Raw genomic sequence first — 21,721 nt, 5'->3', positions numbered from 1 at the left:
ACCCCCTTCCTCAAAGGATATAGTATCCATGAAAGAAACGACATTACCACAAGGTTTGAATTCTTCAACTAGCATGTAAAATACCAAGGTCAGCTCCTTTGTCCTTAGGGGTTTTTAAACCGAGCCGCAATACAACAGGAAATAGAGAAGTGTGCTCCTCTCATATTCAGTGACTAACAGCAGACTGAAATGCAGGCACTAACTTAATCCACGAACAAAACACCAAGGCAACAATAAGTAACTGATTATTATATTGCTGCCTCCCTTGGCAGGACCAAGAAAACAAAACAAAACAAAAACAAACAAAAAACAACAACAAGCAAACTTCAGTTGTCAAATTCTAGCTGGGTCAAGTTGATAACCCAGGACTTAATTTGATATAACCATCAGCAAGCTAAACCTTTTTCTAGCACTTCCAAAAACACCTCACCCATCTGCATTCAAACAAAAAGGATACATCTGAAAAGCCCTCTCGTGTTATGTATCCTCTTACAAGAAAGTGGCAATCTCTGGACAGTGGTCCAAATTCCTGATCTGTAGCCAAAAGAACTCACTCTGCTGGCTCCATATGTGGTCCACACAAAACAATAATTTTAATCCACGTGGGATTTGGCATCAACATTTGCCAAGAGATGAGGGGATTCTTGCATTCTTATGACTGTAGGGCCTGCAAGGAGGTTTTGAAACCCTCTGGGGCTCTTTATAGGTAAACATTACAGCTTTTAGCCAGTATGGTTTGCAGAGTGAAAAGGATATTCCTCAACTGCCATAAGCAGGAATACACATTTCCAGCACAGTGTTTCCTCCTAATTGTTTTCCTTCCTATCACTACAATCCTTTAACCTAGAAGTCTGCTGCCTAAACATGGAGGGAAAATTTCCAGCTTTGACAGACGAGTGCAAAGTGTATTGCTAGTGAAATGTCCTCCTACAGTGAAGAAGCTAGCAATCAGTTTAATTAAACTTGAACATTTTGCACTTAGAGAAAAAAAAATGTGTTAACCAACATCCTAAAAACTCTTCTTGGTTACTTTGTGTCATTCATATTATTAAAGCAGCTCCTTTTCCTGTTACTCAAAGCAGTTTACAACACACATAACAGAAGGAGCATTTCTCTGTGACAAGCAAATTAAAAACAAACAAAAAACAAACAGAAACACCCACCATTTTGCCACAGAACAGCTGTCTCTTACCTCACTTGGGGAAGCATGAGGTAGTGGATGCTTTCAGTATTCTTTTCCTGTACTGAGGCTGGATCAATAAGTGTCTTCAGGTTCTGGTACATCAGTTCAGTGATGAATGGAGTATATGGTGCCTGTAATGTTGCATTCATTCTTTCACCGTCTTTTCTTTATTGTTTGTACACTATGAATCAGTAATACTTATGAATGGAATAAGGACGGTTCAGCAAAAACGTGATGCTTACACAGTGTCTTCAATGCAGAACTATGAAGTTAATCAAAATGCTGCCTGAACTAAATGATGAAACTGGTACTACTTATTGACCTGCTTTCTGAGCTTCACGTTTGGGTATCAGAAGGGAAATCTGAATGTCTCTTTAAGCCAGGTGATATTTGCAGAAAAACAAACAAAAGGGGGAGGTGGAAAATGAACTGTGCTGCTTAAGTCAGTAGAAATATACTTTTTCTCCAACTATGTTCAGTCTCTGTACCCCCAGTTTCTACAGTCAACTTAGAAACCAAGATGCATGCTTTTAGATAAACTATGTTAATAAAAGTCAGTTAGTTATGTAATTCCCTTACCATAAGTCTGCACATGGAGTACAAAACACTGAACAAGGTTTCCAGGGCCCTAATGCAGTCTTCGGTCCCATTCTCACCCTATTCAAAGCATTAACCAAGATTAGAAACAATGAAGGAGAAACAAACCAGTACCATTTTAGCATCACTGAACTGATTTCAGTAAATCCTAAATGAGTTTCTGTAAATTCTCAAGATTTCCTACGTTAATGCAATAAATGGGTTTTCCAAACTGCATTCATTTTGCTCAAAATCTCATCCAGCAAGTGAAACTGAGTTACAGTGCATTCTGTTGGTTAATTGGCTTTCCTCATAAATCAAGAAGGAAAAAAAAACATTTTAATTTCTCATCTTCCACTTTCAGGTACAAACTTGATCATATTCGGAAGACAGCAGATAGATTGCTGCTTAATACCATGAAGCTGCTATGTATTAAGTTAATGCAGACTTGGATTTAATTTATGTTACAAGACCACAGAGGTAGATACATACCTTTAGTCTTCTGCGATTCATTCTAACATACCAGTTGGTCAGAATATCCACAAACTTCACTAATCGAGGGACTACGGTATACAGCCTGTAAGCTAGAAAGAAAACATTTACTGTAAGTAACATTTACCCTCTACATCTATCTTCTATCTTAAAGAAACATATCATCAGTAGCAGCTCTGGTGTTGAGCATAAAATTTTAGCAGAAGGTTAAAAAGGTTAGAATTTTAGCAAGGTTAAAAAGTTGATTAGACATACTGTTATGTTAAATGTTAAAACCACATTAAGGAAATACACGTCATCAAGTTTCATGCTACAAGACAAACATCTACCGCCAAATTACTCTTCTCATCCTACACAAACATGCATGACAGAAGCCTTATGTTTTTATCTGACTTGTAAAGAGGACAGTGGATAAAAGACTATTAATCATGAAGGATTTGGCAAATCCTGTATTTGTACATGCTATAAATACAGCCAAGTTACAAGAAGTTCACCGGAAATTATTGCAGAATCATACAATAGAATTTTATTATAAATTATTGCCAAGATATTTTTTTTTGTCAGATTTAAAATGAGACACCCATTTTAATTAATTTTCCCTGAATTATTTGCTTTTTTTCAGCAGACAGAAAGCACAGTAACAGCAAGCCTGACGAGGTATGAAGTTGTATTTTCCAAGTTCAGCATAGCTTAAAAGCATGGAGAACTGCCAGAACAAAAAACAAGGTCATCATGAACATCATGATGCAACAGGAAAAATTTTCAAAAAATATCGTGAACAACTGAAAGCTTAACTATGACTTAGCTTCCTAAAGTAAAACTCATGTACAGCTTTTTTTTTTTTTTTTTTTTTAATTAAGGAACTTTTTCATGTCAATTTTGAATGTTCCATTAATCAAGCAACTGCTGAATAAAATTTATCTTTACTTTACAAGCTTCATTATGCTTTTCATTGCATTTTCTAAAATAGAAATGGCTTTAAAGGCAGAGTACTTGTATTTAAACCTAAAAAGGAAACCCTCAGAAGATTCATGCCATGGGGGGGGGGGGGGGGGAGACATTTCTGTGGGAATTTGTGTTCCTGAGAAATACCCAGTTCTTGAACAGCTATGAATCATCTAGTTAGAAGACTGGTTCATAAACAAAATAAAGCACACACACACTAAAAAAACATTAAGGAATAGTATACATTTAACACAACGTTCATGTTAGCTTGGAAGCATGCATTTCTCCCCTCTTTATAACTGTAATCCTATGAACCAAGTTGTGAAATGTCACTTTTTCAGGAAGGATGCACGCAGGTGCAGGGAAGCACATGCAGGCACGCACACGTTCCTTTCCATTTCGATCACCAGGAGCTTCTTGCTGTTCTGTGCAAGAAGCGCCCGACACAGGAAACGATTAAATAGTGCAAGAAGTATGATAAGGCTTAATGTTCAGAAATACAGATTTTTGCCCCCAAAAAACACGAAGGGCTGCTTGCTCTATTACTTTCCATATCATCTTTCCATTACATGTATGTTACCATTTGCCCTACTTAAAAGCTCAAGCATCCAAACCACCGAGGTTTCCATAATAAAGCTGGGGTTCAGGGGAGAAAATAGACAGCACAACTACTCAATAGCATGTATTTCATTTGGCTAAGCTAGTTCTCATCACCCTGATGCTAGCCAGCTACCCTGTCTGCTGCTGAGGAGTTGACTGGTGCACACTGACTTCCAGCAATCCCAGAGAGGTGTTTCCACACCTCCATTTTGAGCACCGATTAGAAGGGGTGACAAGCAATGGCCAAAAAGCTCCTCACATACAGGCACGTGTTGAGGTGTGTGGCCTAAACACAGCTCAGTTTTAACAACTTTTCACAACTAGCAGGTGCCAGAAAGCAGCATCATGTCAGCTGGCTCACTGTCCTTAAATGCATATGTTAGGGGAGTTTTTAAGCTCTCCTCGAACCACAGCTATGGAGGTTTTATTATATACACCTTCCTGAAGTCTTTCTAGGGTCTCTACACTACACCGAAGCTGGAGGGTGCTGAGGTACGCTGATGTTCAGGCTACTAGTAGAAATCGGGGCAGAATTAATTAAGTTCCACTTCATGGAAACATCTTTGTAGGGGCATGAGAGTGGTGTAAAATATAGCTCCGCTATAAATTACACTTTAATGAGTAGCAGAAGCCAAGCTTAATTGCAAAGTTTTCCCCCCCCATGATGTCTCCCTGCCATTTAGAGGCTCAAGCATGCATGCTCATATACATGGTCATACAGAGAGGTGCACAAACAGCACGTTATGGCACAACCTGGGCCACTTCCCTGAACTATAGCACCCGAAGAGCACCTCAGCACCACTGCTTCTGCTGCATTTTAGATGTGGCATTCAAGTTACTACACACATCTCGGAGGTTACAGAGCTGCACAGCATTAGCTAGCAAATGCCACCATTGACTTCTGCTGCCATCGTGTCATGTCTACAACAGCTTATGCACTCATATGTTAATTATTTTTGGAATCAGCTTCATAAATGAAGCTTATGTAGTGTATTTATCGCCTTTACTCAGGGTTTGAGATTATCAGCCACAATTATGACCTTTCCTTGCCTCTTTCTGAAAACAACATTTTTCCTGATTCAAGTCATTTGAAGTAGCAAATCTTAAAAAAAAAAAAAATCAAAATGTGATTTATTTTAAATATTAGTACAACAGAGCACCATGTCACAGTACACTCATTTACTGCACATCATTAATATCCATCTGACTGAATTCAGAGTTTATGCAAAAAAATAAATTGAAAAACCATGTTTATTACTCATTTCCAAATGGGATATATCAATCATGTCATTGTCATTGATGTCATCATGTCATTGATGAATGCATCATAATATCTTCTTCTAACACAAAAGTCAATAGCATTTAATATCAATATCACAATCTTGGAATTCTTTACATTTTCCAACAGGAAGTTTCTCTGAATGATCTTCTTGCTTTGTAAAGATAGCAGCTGACACATCCCTTTTCATTAGCTTCCTCTTCCTCTTAGAAACCCACAGCACAATTGAAGTTCTGCCCCACTACCATCTTCCAACAAACACTATTTCTGTTCAAACTCCATACTAATCCAAGATCCCATGTACACATTTACAAATCAATTTTCCACTTTCACAGAATCACAAAATGGTTGAGGTTGGAAGGGGACCTCTGAAGATCATTTAGTCCCTCAAAATATTTTCCTCTTAACACAGAGCATGTAAACTCTGATAGACCCTGTATATTTCTCTAGTAATAGATGAAATTCAACAAATACCATCAAACATCAAGGACAAAACTCCTGGGAAAAAGACACGTTTTTGACAACAGAGTGCTTTTATCATAACTCTGTCTTCAGTAGCTTGAGGATTCCTTTCTTCCTTTAATGAGATGTTTCAGATAACCTCGCCTGAACTTCATTACCGAAGTAACATGCTTTACCTACTGTAGCAAAATAAACACATCTTACTTGTCCTGCTGAGAATGAACATAACAGTCTGAGAGCGGGGGGGGGGGCGGGGGGAAGCACAAGAGATGAGTGATGCAGAAAAGGACTGTCCTATATCCCTGTGAACTCCAGCTTGGCATTATCTGTTATTCCAGTAATACCTCTTTTCCCCAAGCCAAAGCACACCTGTTGGAAGGTTTCTAAAACTTCTTCCAATGGCAACTTACGATCACTGGCATGGGGGGGCTGTTTGTTGATTCATAAGCAGAGACTACAATAGCAAAAGCCATCTTCTTTCCAGTATTGAGGTGACTGGTGCCCTTAAAGGCACTAAAATCTCTTCAGATCCCCATCATGACTTCATCTGCAGGTTTGTAGGCTTGCTGGATCATGCTAACTAGTTCAAGGGCTTCTACATCTTCTCATTGCAATTTACGTTGTCTTAATATAATATGAAATGATTACGAGGTACAGGATGATGAAAAAGACAACATATACGTGGAGAAAAACAGTAACAGCTTCTTTATAAAGCTACATAGTAAATTGGCAGTATTCTGTCCTTTTGTGCGTATTCCCAGTATGATTACAAAGAAACCCTCTCCATGGAATAAAGTAAGGAAAAGCTTGTCCCCATCCCCCTGTAGCAGTCCAAAATTTTGTATTTAGCTGGTTTGATCACTGCCCATTGTATTTAAAATTTATTTATTTATAGCTTCCCTAAATTCTGTTTGGAATCCTTTTCACTGTCATCTTTCAGCTACTGTAACAGTATTATTCATTACTCCAAGCACTGCAGAAGATGGTACGGCAGGAAGCCACATCACCAAACTGATAGGATTAGCTATGGTAAAAAAGCGTCATCACTTTTCAACATCTCACAAGCAACTACAGCAAAATCTGCATTCGTACCTATAAAGACACTATTCTATGCATTACTGTAACTGGTTAAAGATTTCCTTCCTTTTATCTGAACTGTAAGTCTCAAGTGAACTGTGGAAGTCTATGGATCAAATGGTTAGTTCTTGAATCAAAAATTGAACATACGTACACCCCCCCCAACATGTGCATACCTGCCATTTCAGCTTTGAAGAACTGTATGAGTGATTGGGTGAAAGAAAGAATCCATTTATCCATGATGTTATTGCTCTCCTTAACTGTGTTCTCATTGTAAAGGAATTCTCTTCCCTCCTCCTATCATCAACATAAAAACACAAAACACATTTTCAAGTCATAAGGGTATATATTCTAATCTCTATATCGAGCCACCTTTCAGACAGAAGTATTTTGTCACTTTCACTCTGTGTTCCGCCGGTTTCCTAAGAGGGAACACAAATTCCAGAAACAGATGCAAGAGAAATGGCCAAAGGAAAACCCAGCTTCCACTGCTCCTGATTTCATCACAACACTTTCAACTGCAAAGGAGGCCTGTTATGTTCATAAAGGGCCAGAAAGCAGTACTGCACACACTGGTATGCAGTAGTCCCTTCCCCACTTGCCCTGTAAATCATAGCTTCCAGATACAGGGTTGGAGTCTTGAATTTACAGAACTCTTTCATCCAGGAGGATCCAAAGCATTTACAAGAAACGTAACGACTAAGAAGGTAAGTTGTATTCAGGGAAATGGCATTTCAAGCATAGAGTTTTAAAATCATGTGGCAATTTCAGCAGGTTAAACAAATACGAGAGCAAAAGCCCCCACTGAAAAACAAACAAAAACCAGGAAGACTTTTAGGCATCTAAATGTAAATAGCATGTTCTGATGCTAGACAGAATAGTGATGTTTGCACCCATCTGAGAAATTTCATAACACTTGACTGATTCTGCAGGGCATTGTAAGCAATATCACAAGAAAGCACAATCGTCTGTGCTGTGCCAACAGTCTGACTCGTCTGCACATGGATGTTCTTAAAACTAGCAGAAAATGGGGTGGGGGAGGATTTTTATTTTTTTTTTTAATATATATATATTACACACACACACACACATATATATATTTATTTTTATTATTTTATTTAGATTTACCATCAGTATTTAATATCTGTTTTTTTCAAGTTTCTGGACTTTGCCCTCCCTTGAAATCCAGATGAAAAGATCTGTTTAGATTATTTGACCCAATAGCTATCCTTCATACTGTGTAAATGGATGCTTACATTTTTTAGGATTAAAAAAAAAAAAAAAAGGCATCTGCACACCCAAAAGTGCAGCAATCAGTGTGAGGTCAGCAGGCATCAAACCAACTATAATTACTCGGTAACTGCAGTAAGCATCAAATTATAAGACTGAAATTATAATTTCTCTTGCAGTAGGCAGAACATAATGAAAAAGTTTTTAAAGCCTGAGCATGAAAGCTAATTTAAGCAGTAGCACCTCCAATAGCCCACTGTTTTGCCTAATATGGTACACAGTGACGGTTTTAATATTTATAAAGGAAAAATACATCTCCTGAATCACCAAAACTATCTGCTTAAGCACCTGGATTTTCCACTGGGGTCTTCCACCCTCCATTTGGCTGATCTTGCAAGATTTAACAGGATCGCAGCAAAAAGCTGCAAAGCACACAAGATAACTCACAGGTTAAAGAGAAAAACTGAAATATATTTTTGGGCAACACACGTTTGTCTGAGGAATGATGTCTAGGGATCCTGAGAAGAGATTCATTAAGTATTAGGCTCTGAAGTTACTAGACTTTCTTCCCAAAAGGGGCTGTTAAAAAGATAAAACCATTTAAGTCAGCTATTTACTGTATTATTTACTGAAGTCAGCTGCCTTTATTGCTTCAAATGGCAGTTCTCCGAAGTGATTAAACTTCTACTGTAATTTCATGTGTAATACAAGGTTTGAACTTTTTTTTTGCTTAGTTTCCACTCCCATAGAAGTCTGCACTGGCAAGTGGTAGGTAGCTTTCCATTATTAATCTTCGCTGAAAGATTATAATTAGTTTCAACAGAACCTATACAGCATACATGCAAAATCTTCAATTCAAATGACGTATTGCTGCAGGAAACTTTAATCTTGCTTTCATTCTGCAAGTGTAGAAATTTGTGTCACTCATATAGCTTTTTTTTTTTTTTTTTTGGCACACTTCAAATGTAATCTGCAAGTCTAAAGCATTATTGCAAATGATTTACCTTTCTTTCCATTTCTTCATTTTTTTCTAAGTAACATTTAAATTTAATTTTTAAAAATAATTAACTGTCACGTTACACAAGACAATCTTACTGCTGTGGCTAATGCATTCCACATCAAGTATTCACAAGTTTAATTATGAATCTGCATAAAAATATTTAAGTTACAGTACATGAAGAGATGCATTTTCAGCAGTGGCTGCTGTGACAATTTCTTGAACTAAATCAGTATTTGTTTGCAGTTCTGTTTTAAATCTGTGTGTTATTAGGGTAATGTTCTCAGCACAGAGAAACTTGCAGCACTCCTTCCTCACATGTAGCCATACCTGACTACACAATTTGGGATAACAGCAAAGAAAATGCATCAGCACTTAAAGCAGCATTAGTGACACTTAGTTCCTTCAAGCTACTAGAAGAAACCCTGATAAGACAGTCCCTAGAAAACCATCAAGGCTTGATACGGACTTTTCAGAAGAATTCCCTCAAGCACTTGTGGTACTTCGCTTTTTACTGGCGTTCCCAGAAACATGACTAGCAGAGCTATTTACTTAGAAACCCATGAACTGGAAAGCCCCTATCTTATTCTCCAATTTCAGGAGTGTAAATGCAACAGCATCACATTTACCTAAAATAGAGTATTTACCTAAAAAAGAGCATGAGTTTCTCCTCTGAGAAATGTTAGCTTTTATGCCTTGATGGTACCCTACATTTCAGTCCTGCTTTCTATGTAATAAGCTTGGTCAAGAAGAGAAAGATGCACAAGTGATTAGCTTAATAAAATAGGATACCAACAGCAAATACAGAAATTTACAGCAACCTGACCCACCTTTGAAGTCAGCCTTACTTTGAACAAGGTCAAGATCAGGTGACCTCCCGAGGTCCCTGCCAACCTAAATCTCTCTCTGATACTAATTCTCAGTAATGGTGGACAAAGCACAAAAATTTTTCCCCTTGGCATTTCCAGACTCAAGAGATCTGTACCTTATGTTCCAGGATCTGAACATTCTGAACAAGAAAACGGTATGCGTTGTACCAGGGCAGGAAGACATCCTTCAGTATATCCCTTACTCCTTCCTCCTTAAATCGCAAATTTTCTGCCCTTACCACAGGAGAATTGATAAGGTATAACCTGAAAAATAAGAACACAATACTTAAAAGCTTAAAACTGAATATAGTAATAGAAATGCACTTAAGCACACAGTGAATTCTAAGACCTGCATAGCAATGGAAAAATACCCGAAGGAACAGTCTCACACTAAGAACCCTAAAAAGGACAGCATTGTAAGCATGTTACATATTGAGCATATGATAATTCACTTCCTAGTGTCATGGGATTACTTCTATCACACCACATACTGAATTTGATTCAGAATTTAAATTTTCTTTTTTAATCTAAAAGTTAATTGAAGTCACAACAGGTACTCAGATGCTATCACAATATAAAAACTAGCACTGAATTCACAGAATTAATGTTCATCTTTATAATGGCACCCATATATTTTTAACTTCTTAACAGTGACACTGCACTTTCTACTCAATCTACTTATTCCCACCGATTAGAAAAAGGTTCAGGCTCATCACAAGGGCTTGAACAAGGCAAAAAAGGGAAATCAGTAAAAAAAAAAAAAAAAAAGAAAAGCTGAAATTGATGTTGTCAGAAAGTCAGCCCAAGAACAGGAGAAAGGACATACCTCCTACAAATACAAATATGCCTCAGCTCTAGAAGTAGCTTGGAAAGAGCGAAGCCGAGGATTCAGATCACACTATAAGAAGCAGCTCCTTCCAGAACCATGGCCATCTGCAGCCAAGGATGTTCATCTACACCTGAAAACCACCCTGTCCAGTAAGACCCTTCTCAAGACAGTCTTGGTTAAGCTAACAGCTCCTCACATCAGAGACAAGACATTCCCCTGGCTTCCTTGATCATTTTGCAAAAGAAATTATCCATATGCATTTTATTCCCTACACAAATTCTGCATTTACAAATTGTTATCTATCTCGTTACCTCAAAAGGAAGCCAGGTCTTTCTCAGGTAACACAAAACTTCCATAAGAACTTAATTTAAATATGCTTCATTTAACTTTCCAAGTATGAAAAACAAATGAAACAATTCTTGGAGACTTTGGCATTTCCCAATAAAAATCAATTTATTAACTCATTTCCTCATGCTTTAGCAACTTTAAAAAACATGATTCTAATCTAATATATCTTTACAAACACTTCCTTTAGGAGGTTTTAAAATCTTAATGTGGTCTGACACAGCAAACTCAAGAATAGCAGATCATAAATTCTTTAGGAGAGGGTTTCCTGCATAAAAATAAAGATGGTAATGCAGGAATATCAGCAGCACAGAAACTGGCTTTTACAGAACTGTATTAAAAAAAAACACAAATGAGAAAAAAACAAAACCAAGCATTTTTAAACATGATAGCTGAATTCAGATTACGGATTTACAAAAACACAGAATAATTAGGCATGACAATGAACTAGTAAGCACTTAAATGAAACCAGAATTTACAAATATATCTGTTTAAATCAAACCACCTATCACAATTATTTGCATATGTGCACTCTACTTGTTTATTTCAGAAGTAAAAAATAACTTAAGTCAAATACGAGAGTTAGTCTGGCACAAGGCTGTCCATAGCCCAGGTCTTTTAGCAGTTAGGGACTTACCTAAAATAATGACCACCACAAATTACCTCCACTGTTTTCTTCCTCAAGAGGCTACGATGCAAATTAATCAAAACTACAAAGCATCCATTAAATTGCACCTTTGCAACCACCTCAGCAGCACTCTCTGCTGAATCTGACTGTCACAAGTCCTAGGATAGCTTTTACAACAAGAAACTAAAGAAAATGGAGCTCTCCAAGGTCACACCTGGTTTTAGTTTTTTGTTTGTTTTAATACAGCAGACCTACACTGCCTTACAGCACATGAATGTTTAAAGAATAAATTATTCCAATATAAGGATATGCCAATTATCATATGGAAAGAGAAATGAAACACCTGATGAAGGAGGATTTCTAACAACTCAGTTACACCTAGTGGCCAGGAAGTGACCAGTGACCAGAAAGTTTAGTTACATCCACTGGCCAGAAAAGAAAACCTTCCTCAGATCATGCCAGATTTATCAGGCTGTTGTAATAATGTATGAGAAATAATAGAGTAACTTCCTTTTCATCTCTCTAAAGCAGTAGTCTGTTGCATTATGTTACCTGTTCTGCATTTTAAGAACAGACAGAAAGGGCAGAGTAACGTAAAAGCAATGCTTATCTTGGAATACAAGAAAGCAAAGGGCCTATAAGCAGTATGACAAGCAACTTTTTTCTTTCCTGACATAATTCAACTTTAACACCTATCCAATCTGAGTCACAGCTCTCACGAATACCAAAATAACTGGTTTTGGCAATTCTTACAGATTTCACACAGGATTCAAGCTTCAGGAAATCTGAAATTGGGTTGTTAAATTTACTGTGCAATCAACCTATTTCTTGTTTGCCCTTACCATTCAATTCCATACTCATTTAAACAGCTTACATGAATATTTTCTGCTAATTTCTTTATCACGTTACTGCTGAGAATACTTCAACGCTGTACCTAAAGCATACATGTATTCTTTATATGTATATATATACATACACATGGGTATATACAGACATGTATATAATACATACACACACACATCTTCTGCAAAAGCTAAAGTAACTCTGCAGGGAAGCAGTGCCAAGGAAAAAACTCAATTGTAGCTTTTTCTATAAACAGAACACATCAAGCACTTCAGTGAATAGGCACAGACAACTGAATCACGGAGCTCCTTCCATAAATGAGCCCAGTCTGTAATGCTTTTTACTCTCTGTGTGGGTGTATGTATAAATAAATGTGACATTAAAGAAAGAGTATACAGGCAGAAAAATGAATTAGCTTTTTAGAAATCAAAAAACATGAATAATGGAAGTGTAACTTCTGGAGTTTAAGATTTTTTAAAAAGCAAATTTTTTTTCAACTGAAACATCACTCATGATTTAAAATCTCTGGCAAGAACAACTCCAAGCCTTTTCACTCATTGTTTCAGCTACAGATTCACTGACATTCTGCTAAATATAGCTTGACTTTTTACAAAGAACAATTTTGATAAAATTTAAGAAATCCATCCAGCCCTCCACTGTAAGCATATATACAAAGATAATTTACTTGGTCTTTAAATTGCTAAAGCTTGAGAAAAATAAAGAAATTCATACCTGCTTTTTTTTTTTTTTTAAATCATCTGGATTACAGCAGTAACTATCTTTCTCAAAGAAAAAATCCCAGCACACTAAGCTTTTTTTCAGACCAATCATTACCACATATGGTTGTAGAATATAATGAAGCATGTGCAGCAGTGTAAGGTTTTCTTATATACAGAAAGAATTACACAGCTCTTGAGAAATGTATAAGTAGTGTACTCAGTTATTAACATGTCTTTATTATGCCTTTAACTCAAGGTACCACTTTATGTTCTAGCTGGTGCATCCAGCCAAGTACCAGGTGACTGCATAATTATGTTTATATGTTTGTATAATTTTAATGAAACACTTGAACTGTGTGTTTAATCACTGACCTGGACAGTTTATATATATACACACAGTAGGTTGTTCCAGTTCTGTTTTTCTTGTTTCACTACTGCAAGTATATACTGTGTACTTTTATCATTAAAAAAGGAACTCTCTCTTTAGAAAATTAATAATATAAGCAGCAAACAAATTTATGTGTATTATACAGTAATTGTTCCCTAACTATTTAGCAAAAAACTGACAGTACTGATTCAAAGATTTTATTCATTTTTCACTGGATCAACTCAACGATTAGCAGAAATTGCAGACGTGCCAGCCTGAGTGGAATCTTATACAATCCAGAGACATTTTCAGACAAGAGGCCTCCATTCAGCTCATCAACTTTGGTCTCTACCAGCCTTGAGGGAGATAAGCCAATAGTATTAGTGTCCAGGCACTTTAACTACTGCCAGTTCTTTGGGTCATCCACTCAGCTACTGGCAGCCATACAGGTCTGGAGTTTTCCAAAATTAACTTTATTGCTACTGATAATTGTCAAAAACCCATATGCAGCCCTCCTGGTACATGTCTACTATGAACAGACAACTAACATCAGATTCTACAAGAATTTTTAAGAAAACCTACCTTAGTGCATCAGCTCCATAACTATTTACAATAGCCATTGGATCAGGATAATTCTTCTTCCTTTTGCTCATTTTTTGGCCATCACTAGAAAATATCAGAATGCAGGAGTAAATTCCCAAAATTCTTGTAATAAATGGGCAAAAATCCAGCTTAATTTATTCTGCCCTATTACATTCACGGTAGTAAAGACAATAATAAACTAGCATATCATTTCAGTCTGACTGCTGAACCAATGACAGCATCTGAAAAAACAAGCAAGCAAGAGGCTCACAAGTTACAAATGCAAGCAGTAAATCCATCTTCCCTAGAGAAACTGGGTGAAACACTTGGTTTGAATCAATCCCTCCCACCCACTAGCAAACTTGCATGTTAAGTACAGGGCATGAAATATAATTATTTAAAATTACATCTACATTTGTGATTTCCTTTACCCTGCACAAATCATGCATAGTATTTCCAATTCTGACTTGTTACCCATTTGCTCTCTCTAAGAAGGACTAATCCTGCTGGCAAGAAGCAAGTGCAACACAGCTGGGGTGTATAAACCTCATGAAGTCCATTCATGATTTAATTTCTGAATTAACTTCACAGGGACTTTAGTGAAATATTCTTTAAATAAAAATTGGTTCAAGAAATTACTGATACACACCAACCTGGCAAGAACTAGGCCATTTACAATTACATTCTTGAAAGGAGGCCTTCCAAAAAGAGCAGTGGACAGCACCAGCAAAGTGTAGAACCTGGAACGACACAATGTAAATGTGACCTTCTAATGCTGCTAAGCTGAAATCTGCACACACTTCATTACTACTAAAATTCTAATTACACTGTTTTATTCTAGCAAACTTCAAGTATGTGAAACATTCATACGACAAAGACTCAGAAGAGGATCTTATTTTAAGTAGACTCTTTTCCTCTGTGGCATATCATACTGTTTGTTCAGGTGTGATCTACCAGTCTAAGAGGACAGAAAAATTGTAATACTAACCAATAGCAGGGCTGTGAAAATAATGGTAGCATTTCATGAAAATAACTGGAGGATGGGCCACAGCTTTCTCAGTTAAAAATGACTATTGCACTGACAACTGCTTAGCAACCTTAAAACAGCACACGATTACATGAAAGCTAATTGATTCAGAACAAGGCACAGACTGCTATACCTCCCAACTATGTATTTGCAACAAGATTTAGTGGAAAGAAGGTTTGCCTGCATTTTCCAAAGGAGTTTTCATCAAAAGCTACATATAACTAGGAATGCACTGCTGACAATTGTGGGTCCCCAACTCTGTACAGGCCGCTGTGTGCGGTACTGCAGATATTCAGTGGCCTGCATGACATCCCTGGTGCTTATGCCTCAGAGGGGCTTTTAACTCACAAAAAAAAATAAAAATCTAAATTCACATGGCAAGATAGAAATTCTCTTTGTTAAACTGCACTGTAATTCCATGAATTTTAAGAAACACTCTTTACCTGCACACAAACACATGCACTTGGAAGCACCCTCGTCCTTCATTTCTAGCCTTCTTTAATAAAACCTTAAACATAAATACCTGAGCGCTTCTTCAGATGACCGATACCCCAAGCCTGTATGACTGACAGGTCATTACTACCATTGCAATACTTTAGTATCTAAAAATACCTTACTGGCAAATTCCCATCAGTTTCTGATAAGTCATAAATTTGCATATAGTTACAACAGGTGTGTTTTCAACTAAAAAGAATAGCATTGAACCAACTAGAAGAGAATTCAATTGTTTGCATTATGAAATTTAGACAGATGTGCTGTTGGTGCTGAGAGAGCATATCACCGAGAACTTCTGACAAATTTTATGTTATTCACATTGTCAAACCAGATGACCCCCAGCAATGAGGTAACCTAGTCAACAATTCCAAGAGTGTCCTGTGAGCCACACAAAATGAGAAGAGTGGCACGTAATCTTCGCAGATTATCCTTCAGAAAACTCACCTCGTTATGAATATTTTAAGGAGTGTCTCTTCACACATCTTATGTTTGAAATAACTTTGTCACAGACACACTTGATTCTGACAGCTCCCTAGACCTCTCTGCTGCTTCATTCATATCTCAGGCTGCTTATGTCCTTGCAGATATACAGCCATCAGCCAAAACAATATTATAAAAAACAAACAGCACAAAGATAGAGGTTCACTTCTTTGCTTTTCCTTTCCCTTTCTTGTCTCCCCACAGAAAGGAGAAAGCATTCCCTCTGTTTTCTCCTTTCTTGAACACCACGGTTAAATTCATAATGCTGTAAAGCACGCCAATAACCTCCAGTTGTGAATTCCCTGTAGGCCATCACATTCTCACTATAACTACAAATCTTGTGGTATCCACCTACAAAAAATAAATAAATCAGAGAGCTTTTCCTCTCAGTTGGTCAAGACCAGAGCCTTGTTAACTAACTACTCTCAGATTTTTTCCTCTGGCCTTAAATATAATTTAGCTCCTTCTCATATCCACACAGTTATGAAAAATATCACTCTTAGCTCATCACCTTGGTCACATTCATGTTACCCTTGTCTCTATTCATGTTACCTTCTCTGTTGCACCAAACAGAAGCCACCAGACCTCCCATCACCCGCGCTCTTCACTGTGTGTCAGTTCTCACTTCACCATTCTCACTTGCCGTCTCTGATCTGACACAACCCAATCTTCGTTCTCAATTTTATCCCTTCATATAGAAGGTTTCAAATAAGAATTTATCTTTTTCTTTCACAAAAGAGAAGTGCTCTTCTGCAAATCACCAAAATGCTTGCTATTATCAAAGCACTGGCTTATTAGCATATACAAACACTGTATGGAAGATATGAGCATCAACATATGTGTTCACATATTTTGATATTCCAAAGAACGAGATGAGATGGGCTTAGGTATGATGAGGATTTATAGTAATTCTTATTCTTATGTCAAATCCAAAAAGCTATCTACTCCAGATTATAATATGGATGTCTTCATCTGCACATTGCCCACAGTACACAAGCCAAGTGTGAGGGCTCAAACTGAGGCACAGTGGGTTATGTGCTTCATAAACATAATTGCACAGTCCCAAATGGCATTATCATCTGTTTGAACTTTTCAGCTAAATTGGTATGGTGATTTGGTTAAACCTTTCCTCTTTTTGGAAAGGAAAAAAATGCTGCTGCTTCCAACAGCAACTTGCAGACAGGTCAACATCAGTGAACTGAAATCCAGTTACGTTTACTATTTAGAAGAGAGATCTATCTAAACTGGGATAGTGACAGTTTAGTACATCTGGATGTTGCAATGGCCTCAACTTTACCTTAGTATTATACTATAAAAATGCCAACTTCTGTAAAAATTACAAATGCATTCTTTAATGGTTTCCATCCACCATCTCTCCTCCATGTGCTTAAAGATAGCACAAAAAGCAACGCTGCAGTAAGTATGTGACGTACTAATGCACTGTTACATCCCAATCTCAAACAGCTACGGAATAAATCCTGAACCCCAAACTACTTGAATATTGCTACTGTATTTACTGAAATCATAGCTACCTTTAACAGATCTTTTATCCACATAAAAATCCCAAACCATGTTTAGCTCTGTTGAACTTTCACAATTCAGTAGCTCCCTTGTGTATTTTAAGGATGTTTATATGTTGTAGATTTTTAATTGTTTTTGTTTTGTTTTGGTTTGCTTTTTTTTGTGTGCATGCCTAAATTGCAAACAATGTCCTTTTATCTTTATAAAGCATAGCAAGGAAAAAAACTGTTTCTGACTTTCTCGTTTGCACACTGTTACTTTTATCTTCTTTTATGCCTCTTTTCTAATCAAAACATAGCCATACAACATTCAAGGATCATTCAGACACAATAATTTGCCAGATGCTGAGCAATAACATTACAAGTATGACACAAAATTACCATCCTCGTGTTTGGTCAATGCCTTCAGCAATGAAGTCAGCAGGGAAAGAGTCCTCAAGTTCTTTTTTGTTTTCAAACGGATAATGCACTTGTGCATAAGGCATACTGCCGCTCTCAAACCAGCAATCAAAAACTTCAGGGACCCGGTGCAATACGCCCTTTCCACAGCGTGAAGGGATTGTCAGATGATCAATACTATGGGAAAGAAAAAGATTGACGACATCTAAACTAAAACAAGAATTAGCACAAAGAAGTTTACATTATGTTCGCGCATAGGTACGATAGGAGTTTTGGTTTAAGTTTTAATGAGTTTTCCAAACGTAACCTTTCCTTTGACAACTTTTACAATTTAAAGCTACTTTAGAGAATTTGTATTAACAGTGTTGAGGAAGACAGAAGAAAGGAAAATGTACACATGTTCTCAGTCTTAAATCCTCTTACTACTTTTGTATTTTCCCTATATCAATTTCCCAGGGTTTGGGTAAAGAATGAACATTTCTTATACCAGATCAACTATTTTTAACAACCAATGAACAGTCTCCATGACTGACCTTTCTCGATGGAGATCAGTGACTTTCACTCCTGACAGCTCTTCCAATTCTGCCATTGAACCAATACAAACCACCTGTAAGAGATACAAGAAACGTAGTCCGTAATCTGTGCACTTTTTTTTCCCCCCTCTGCAACATTAGACAGAATATTTGTAGGTCAGTATCTTCCTAGTAGCTGATCTAGCCGAAAACCCTAAAAAAAAATTGTGCAAAGTCCCCCTGTTCAAACTGACAAAGCAGCAAACAACGTTTGAGATTAGAAATCACTGCCCGGGTTTGATACAATTCATGTTACAACAAATGGAGACTTGGAAGATCAAATGTGCTGGCAGACATCAAAAAAGGAGGGGGCTTATTTGTTGTTTTTCAAACTATAAAAACATTACCTCTGAAAAATCCACAATCTTGCCTTTTACATAGACAGTAGTTTCAGATCCCACCTTTGTCATCTGAAGCTAAGGTAAGCAGCTAAATAGTTGAGTGTAAATTTTGTATCTCAGGTACAGCTCACCTTAACAGCATCTTATTCAAAGGGGAAAAAGAGCCACTGGTAACAAAGGAGTTAATTAGAAAATCTACAGGCTTCACTTAGTTTTTATTACATTAATCTAAGGAAACACAAGCTGCAATCCTGGTCTGTATTTTGGAAGTCTGATCTCACATGCTATCAGTCCAATTCAGATGAGCCATGGAAAAGACAAACAGATCTGACAGGGAGGAGTTAGATGTACCAACGTAAAGAAGCTAAAAGGCTGGAGATTTTTCACATAATGTAACTTCCAAAGCTATTCTTGGACAGAAGTAGACAGGGTACTGCTCAATTCCTACAGCTAGTCTTAAGTATATACATATATACACACACAGAAATTGTGACTGACCAAAAGGGTTTGCTGTGTTTAATCCTACAAACTGTCATGAATTCCAGAGATGAAAAAAAGAAGTCTAATTTGTTTTTCCAACCCTGATTTTCCCTGTCTAATTCAACTACTGGTCTGCATTACTCATCAGTCTTTTATTGTTACTTTTGAAATGCAATTTTGCCATCACTTGTTTTATTTCTGTATGGGAAGTGAAGCATTACAATGATTGCACCGGTCAAATCTGCAGTTTGCATAGCAACCCGCACTGGGGAATTGATTCCAATTAAAAATATACCTTTATGAACATACCGTTTTTAATTCTGATTAGTTCCACATTCACCATGTGGCCCCATAAACAATTGTATGGGAGCAAGTGAGTGGGCAGCAGGTGCTTAGTTCAGCACTGCTGGCAGAAAAGGGGTTGTTTTGTTTTTTTTCTGAGCATCTGGTGCAACCACAGACTTCTACTGAGCAAGGATATTTTTGTAGAATAAGCACAAGTCCACATCTAAGAAGCCAACAGCTATCAGAGGAACACAGATAAGACCGTACTGAGGAAGGCTGCCTCTGTCCAAGGCAGAAGGATAGAGCCAGCATCCCAAGCATAGCTCACTGCGTACCTGAAGGCAAGAAAATAACACAAGTAGTAGATAGGAATCAAGTCCAGTTCTTCATTAGGTTACACCCACTTGTTTTTGCAGATTGGTTTATGCTATGGCTTCAGATAATTTTCTTCAAATGTTCAAATGCTTTAGCAGCCAGATCCCTTTCCCAATGAGCCACTTTTTCCTCCTGTTTTATTTTTCAGCCAGATCAACTACAAAAACAGCTTTATCAACATTTAATAGAGGACAGCAAAGACTGAAACAAGTAGGCAGGGACTGGAGGCTGTTCGACCCTGTCTCAGCATTACTAATGTGAAATCAGAGGTCAAGGTTAAATACTTCTAATGAAACATTCATCAGCATTGTATCTATGTAAATTAGGATTATCCGCGTAAATAGGAAGATTACGGGCATCCTGCAACACTCATGGACCTCAATGTTCCTGTGCTCTGCAGTCCCTATTAAGGGAAAGTGTTAATCTTTGTGGGTTTCTCATTTCAGAGCTGTGAAGTACCTATAATCAAAGAATGAGGAACACTCAAAGAAAGAAGCCCACGCAGTGCAGCAGTACACCAGCAAGACATTCTGGGATTTTTAAAAAGAGCCTTCTGAATAGTAATCAGTTAAAATACATGACTGATAAGGTCAGCTCCAAGTGGTGTTCCCAAAGCAGCCTGCAAGCAGACTGAAGCAGACCAGTTCCCTCCTACTTCAGCAGAGCACAGCCAGAGTCCTCTCGCTCCACATCTACAATGCACCAAAACTAGTCAAGGGTTTGTAGTAACAAGCAATGAAACCATCCAAGAGAACTTCTGTAACACCACTAAGTATTTAACACAATGATTTGTATGCAAGTTCTATAAAACTAACTGATGTCCACTTTATAAGCTCATTGCATTGTTGAAAAATTTTATTATCTACTCTAAATGAGATGTGTTCCTACACTCAGAAAATCATTAAGATTTGAGGACTTAAAACAATAAAACTGTCTTCAAAAACGTGGTAATAGACAAGCTTCAAAAACCAAATTCCATTACGTATCTCTATCCAATAATTATGCTAAAATAAAAATAAGATAAAAACCCAAAATAAAACTGTGGGAAACCAGATATTGATTTGTAATAAAATTCACTTTAATAGCAATTAATTCACCTTACTGTATATTAAATAAGGAACTGTTATTACTTCTCCAAGATTTAATATGCACAGCATAATTGCATGCGACAAAGTGTTCTTCTGAGAGCAATACATGAAGAGGAGGCTCAGCAATCTCACATGGCACTAGGCTGCATTAAAACTCAAGTGAGGAAATTTTGAGTGAATATTATTTCTGCATGAGAGCAGAAGTCACTTAGATCTTGATTTTTACATCAGCCCTGATAGCATTTAGTTTCAAAGCTATACCCTCACACATCTAAGAAGAATGAATATAAAGAAAAAACAAAACTTGAAATTTAGCATGGTCCAGAAGCCATTCTTAACTATTGAACAATGGTATGCAGTCTTTCGAGTAGACAGAAATGTATGCAAGATCTGCAGATAAAAATACTGGATACGTTGGTGTTTCTATCATTATTCAAGAACATGAAGCCCTGAGTAACATTTGCCATTAATTTCATGTTAAAGTTTCATCTTCCAACCTAGATGTTATATTGTTATTAAAAACAAACTTACCAAGGCCAAAAAAATCTGCACACACAGGAAAGAGGACAGCAAATGTAGTATTATTAGAGGTAGGGAGTGGAAGCGTGGGGGTATGTAGCTTTTACACAATCTTTT

At 37.2% G+C, this 21,721-nt stretch overlaps 1 protein-coding gene across 3 annotated transcripts in view; it reads right to left on the bottom strand.

The window, feature by feature from the left end:
- Positions 1–21,721, bottom strand: part of IARS1 (isoleucyl-tRNA synthetase 1) — a 101,887-nt gene that overhangs the window by 30,256 nt on the left and 49,910 nt on the right. For all 3 annotated transcript variants that reach the window (XM_084531474.1, XM_084531472.1, XM_084531473.1), the window contains exons 16-24: positions 18,478–18,551; positions 17,927–18,121; positions 14,677–14,763; positions 14,024–14,107; positions 9,827–9,974; positions 6,791–6,911; positions 2,252–2,343; positions 1,763–1,840; positions 1,193–1,314 (exon numbers count right to left, since the gene is read on the bottom strand). In XM_084531474.1, coding sequence (XP_084387600.1) covers positions 1,193–1,314; positions 1,763–1,840; positions 2,252–2,343; positions 6,791–6,911; positions 9,827–9,974; positions 14,024–14,107; positions 14,677–14,763; positions 17,927–18,121; positions 18,478–18,551 — 1,001 coding nt within the window. The remainder of the gene's footprint in view (positions 1–1,192; positions 1,315–1,762; positions 1,841–2,251; positions 2,344–6,790; positions 6,912–9,826; positions 9,975–14,023; positions 14,108–14,676; positions 14,764–17,926; positions 18,122–18,477; positions 18,552–21,721) is intronic.

Source organism: Aythya ferina (assembly GCF_964211825.1).
Source record: "Aythya ferina genome assembly, chromosome: 10".
NCBI lineage: Eukaryota > Metazoa > Chordata > Aves > Anseriformes > Anatidae > Aythya > Aythya ferina.
The sequence above is the reverse complement of the archived record's forward strand: the minus strand, read 5'-3'. Positions and strand labels throughout refer to the sequence as shown.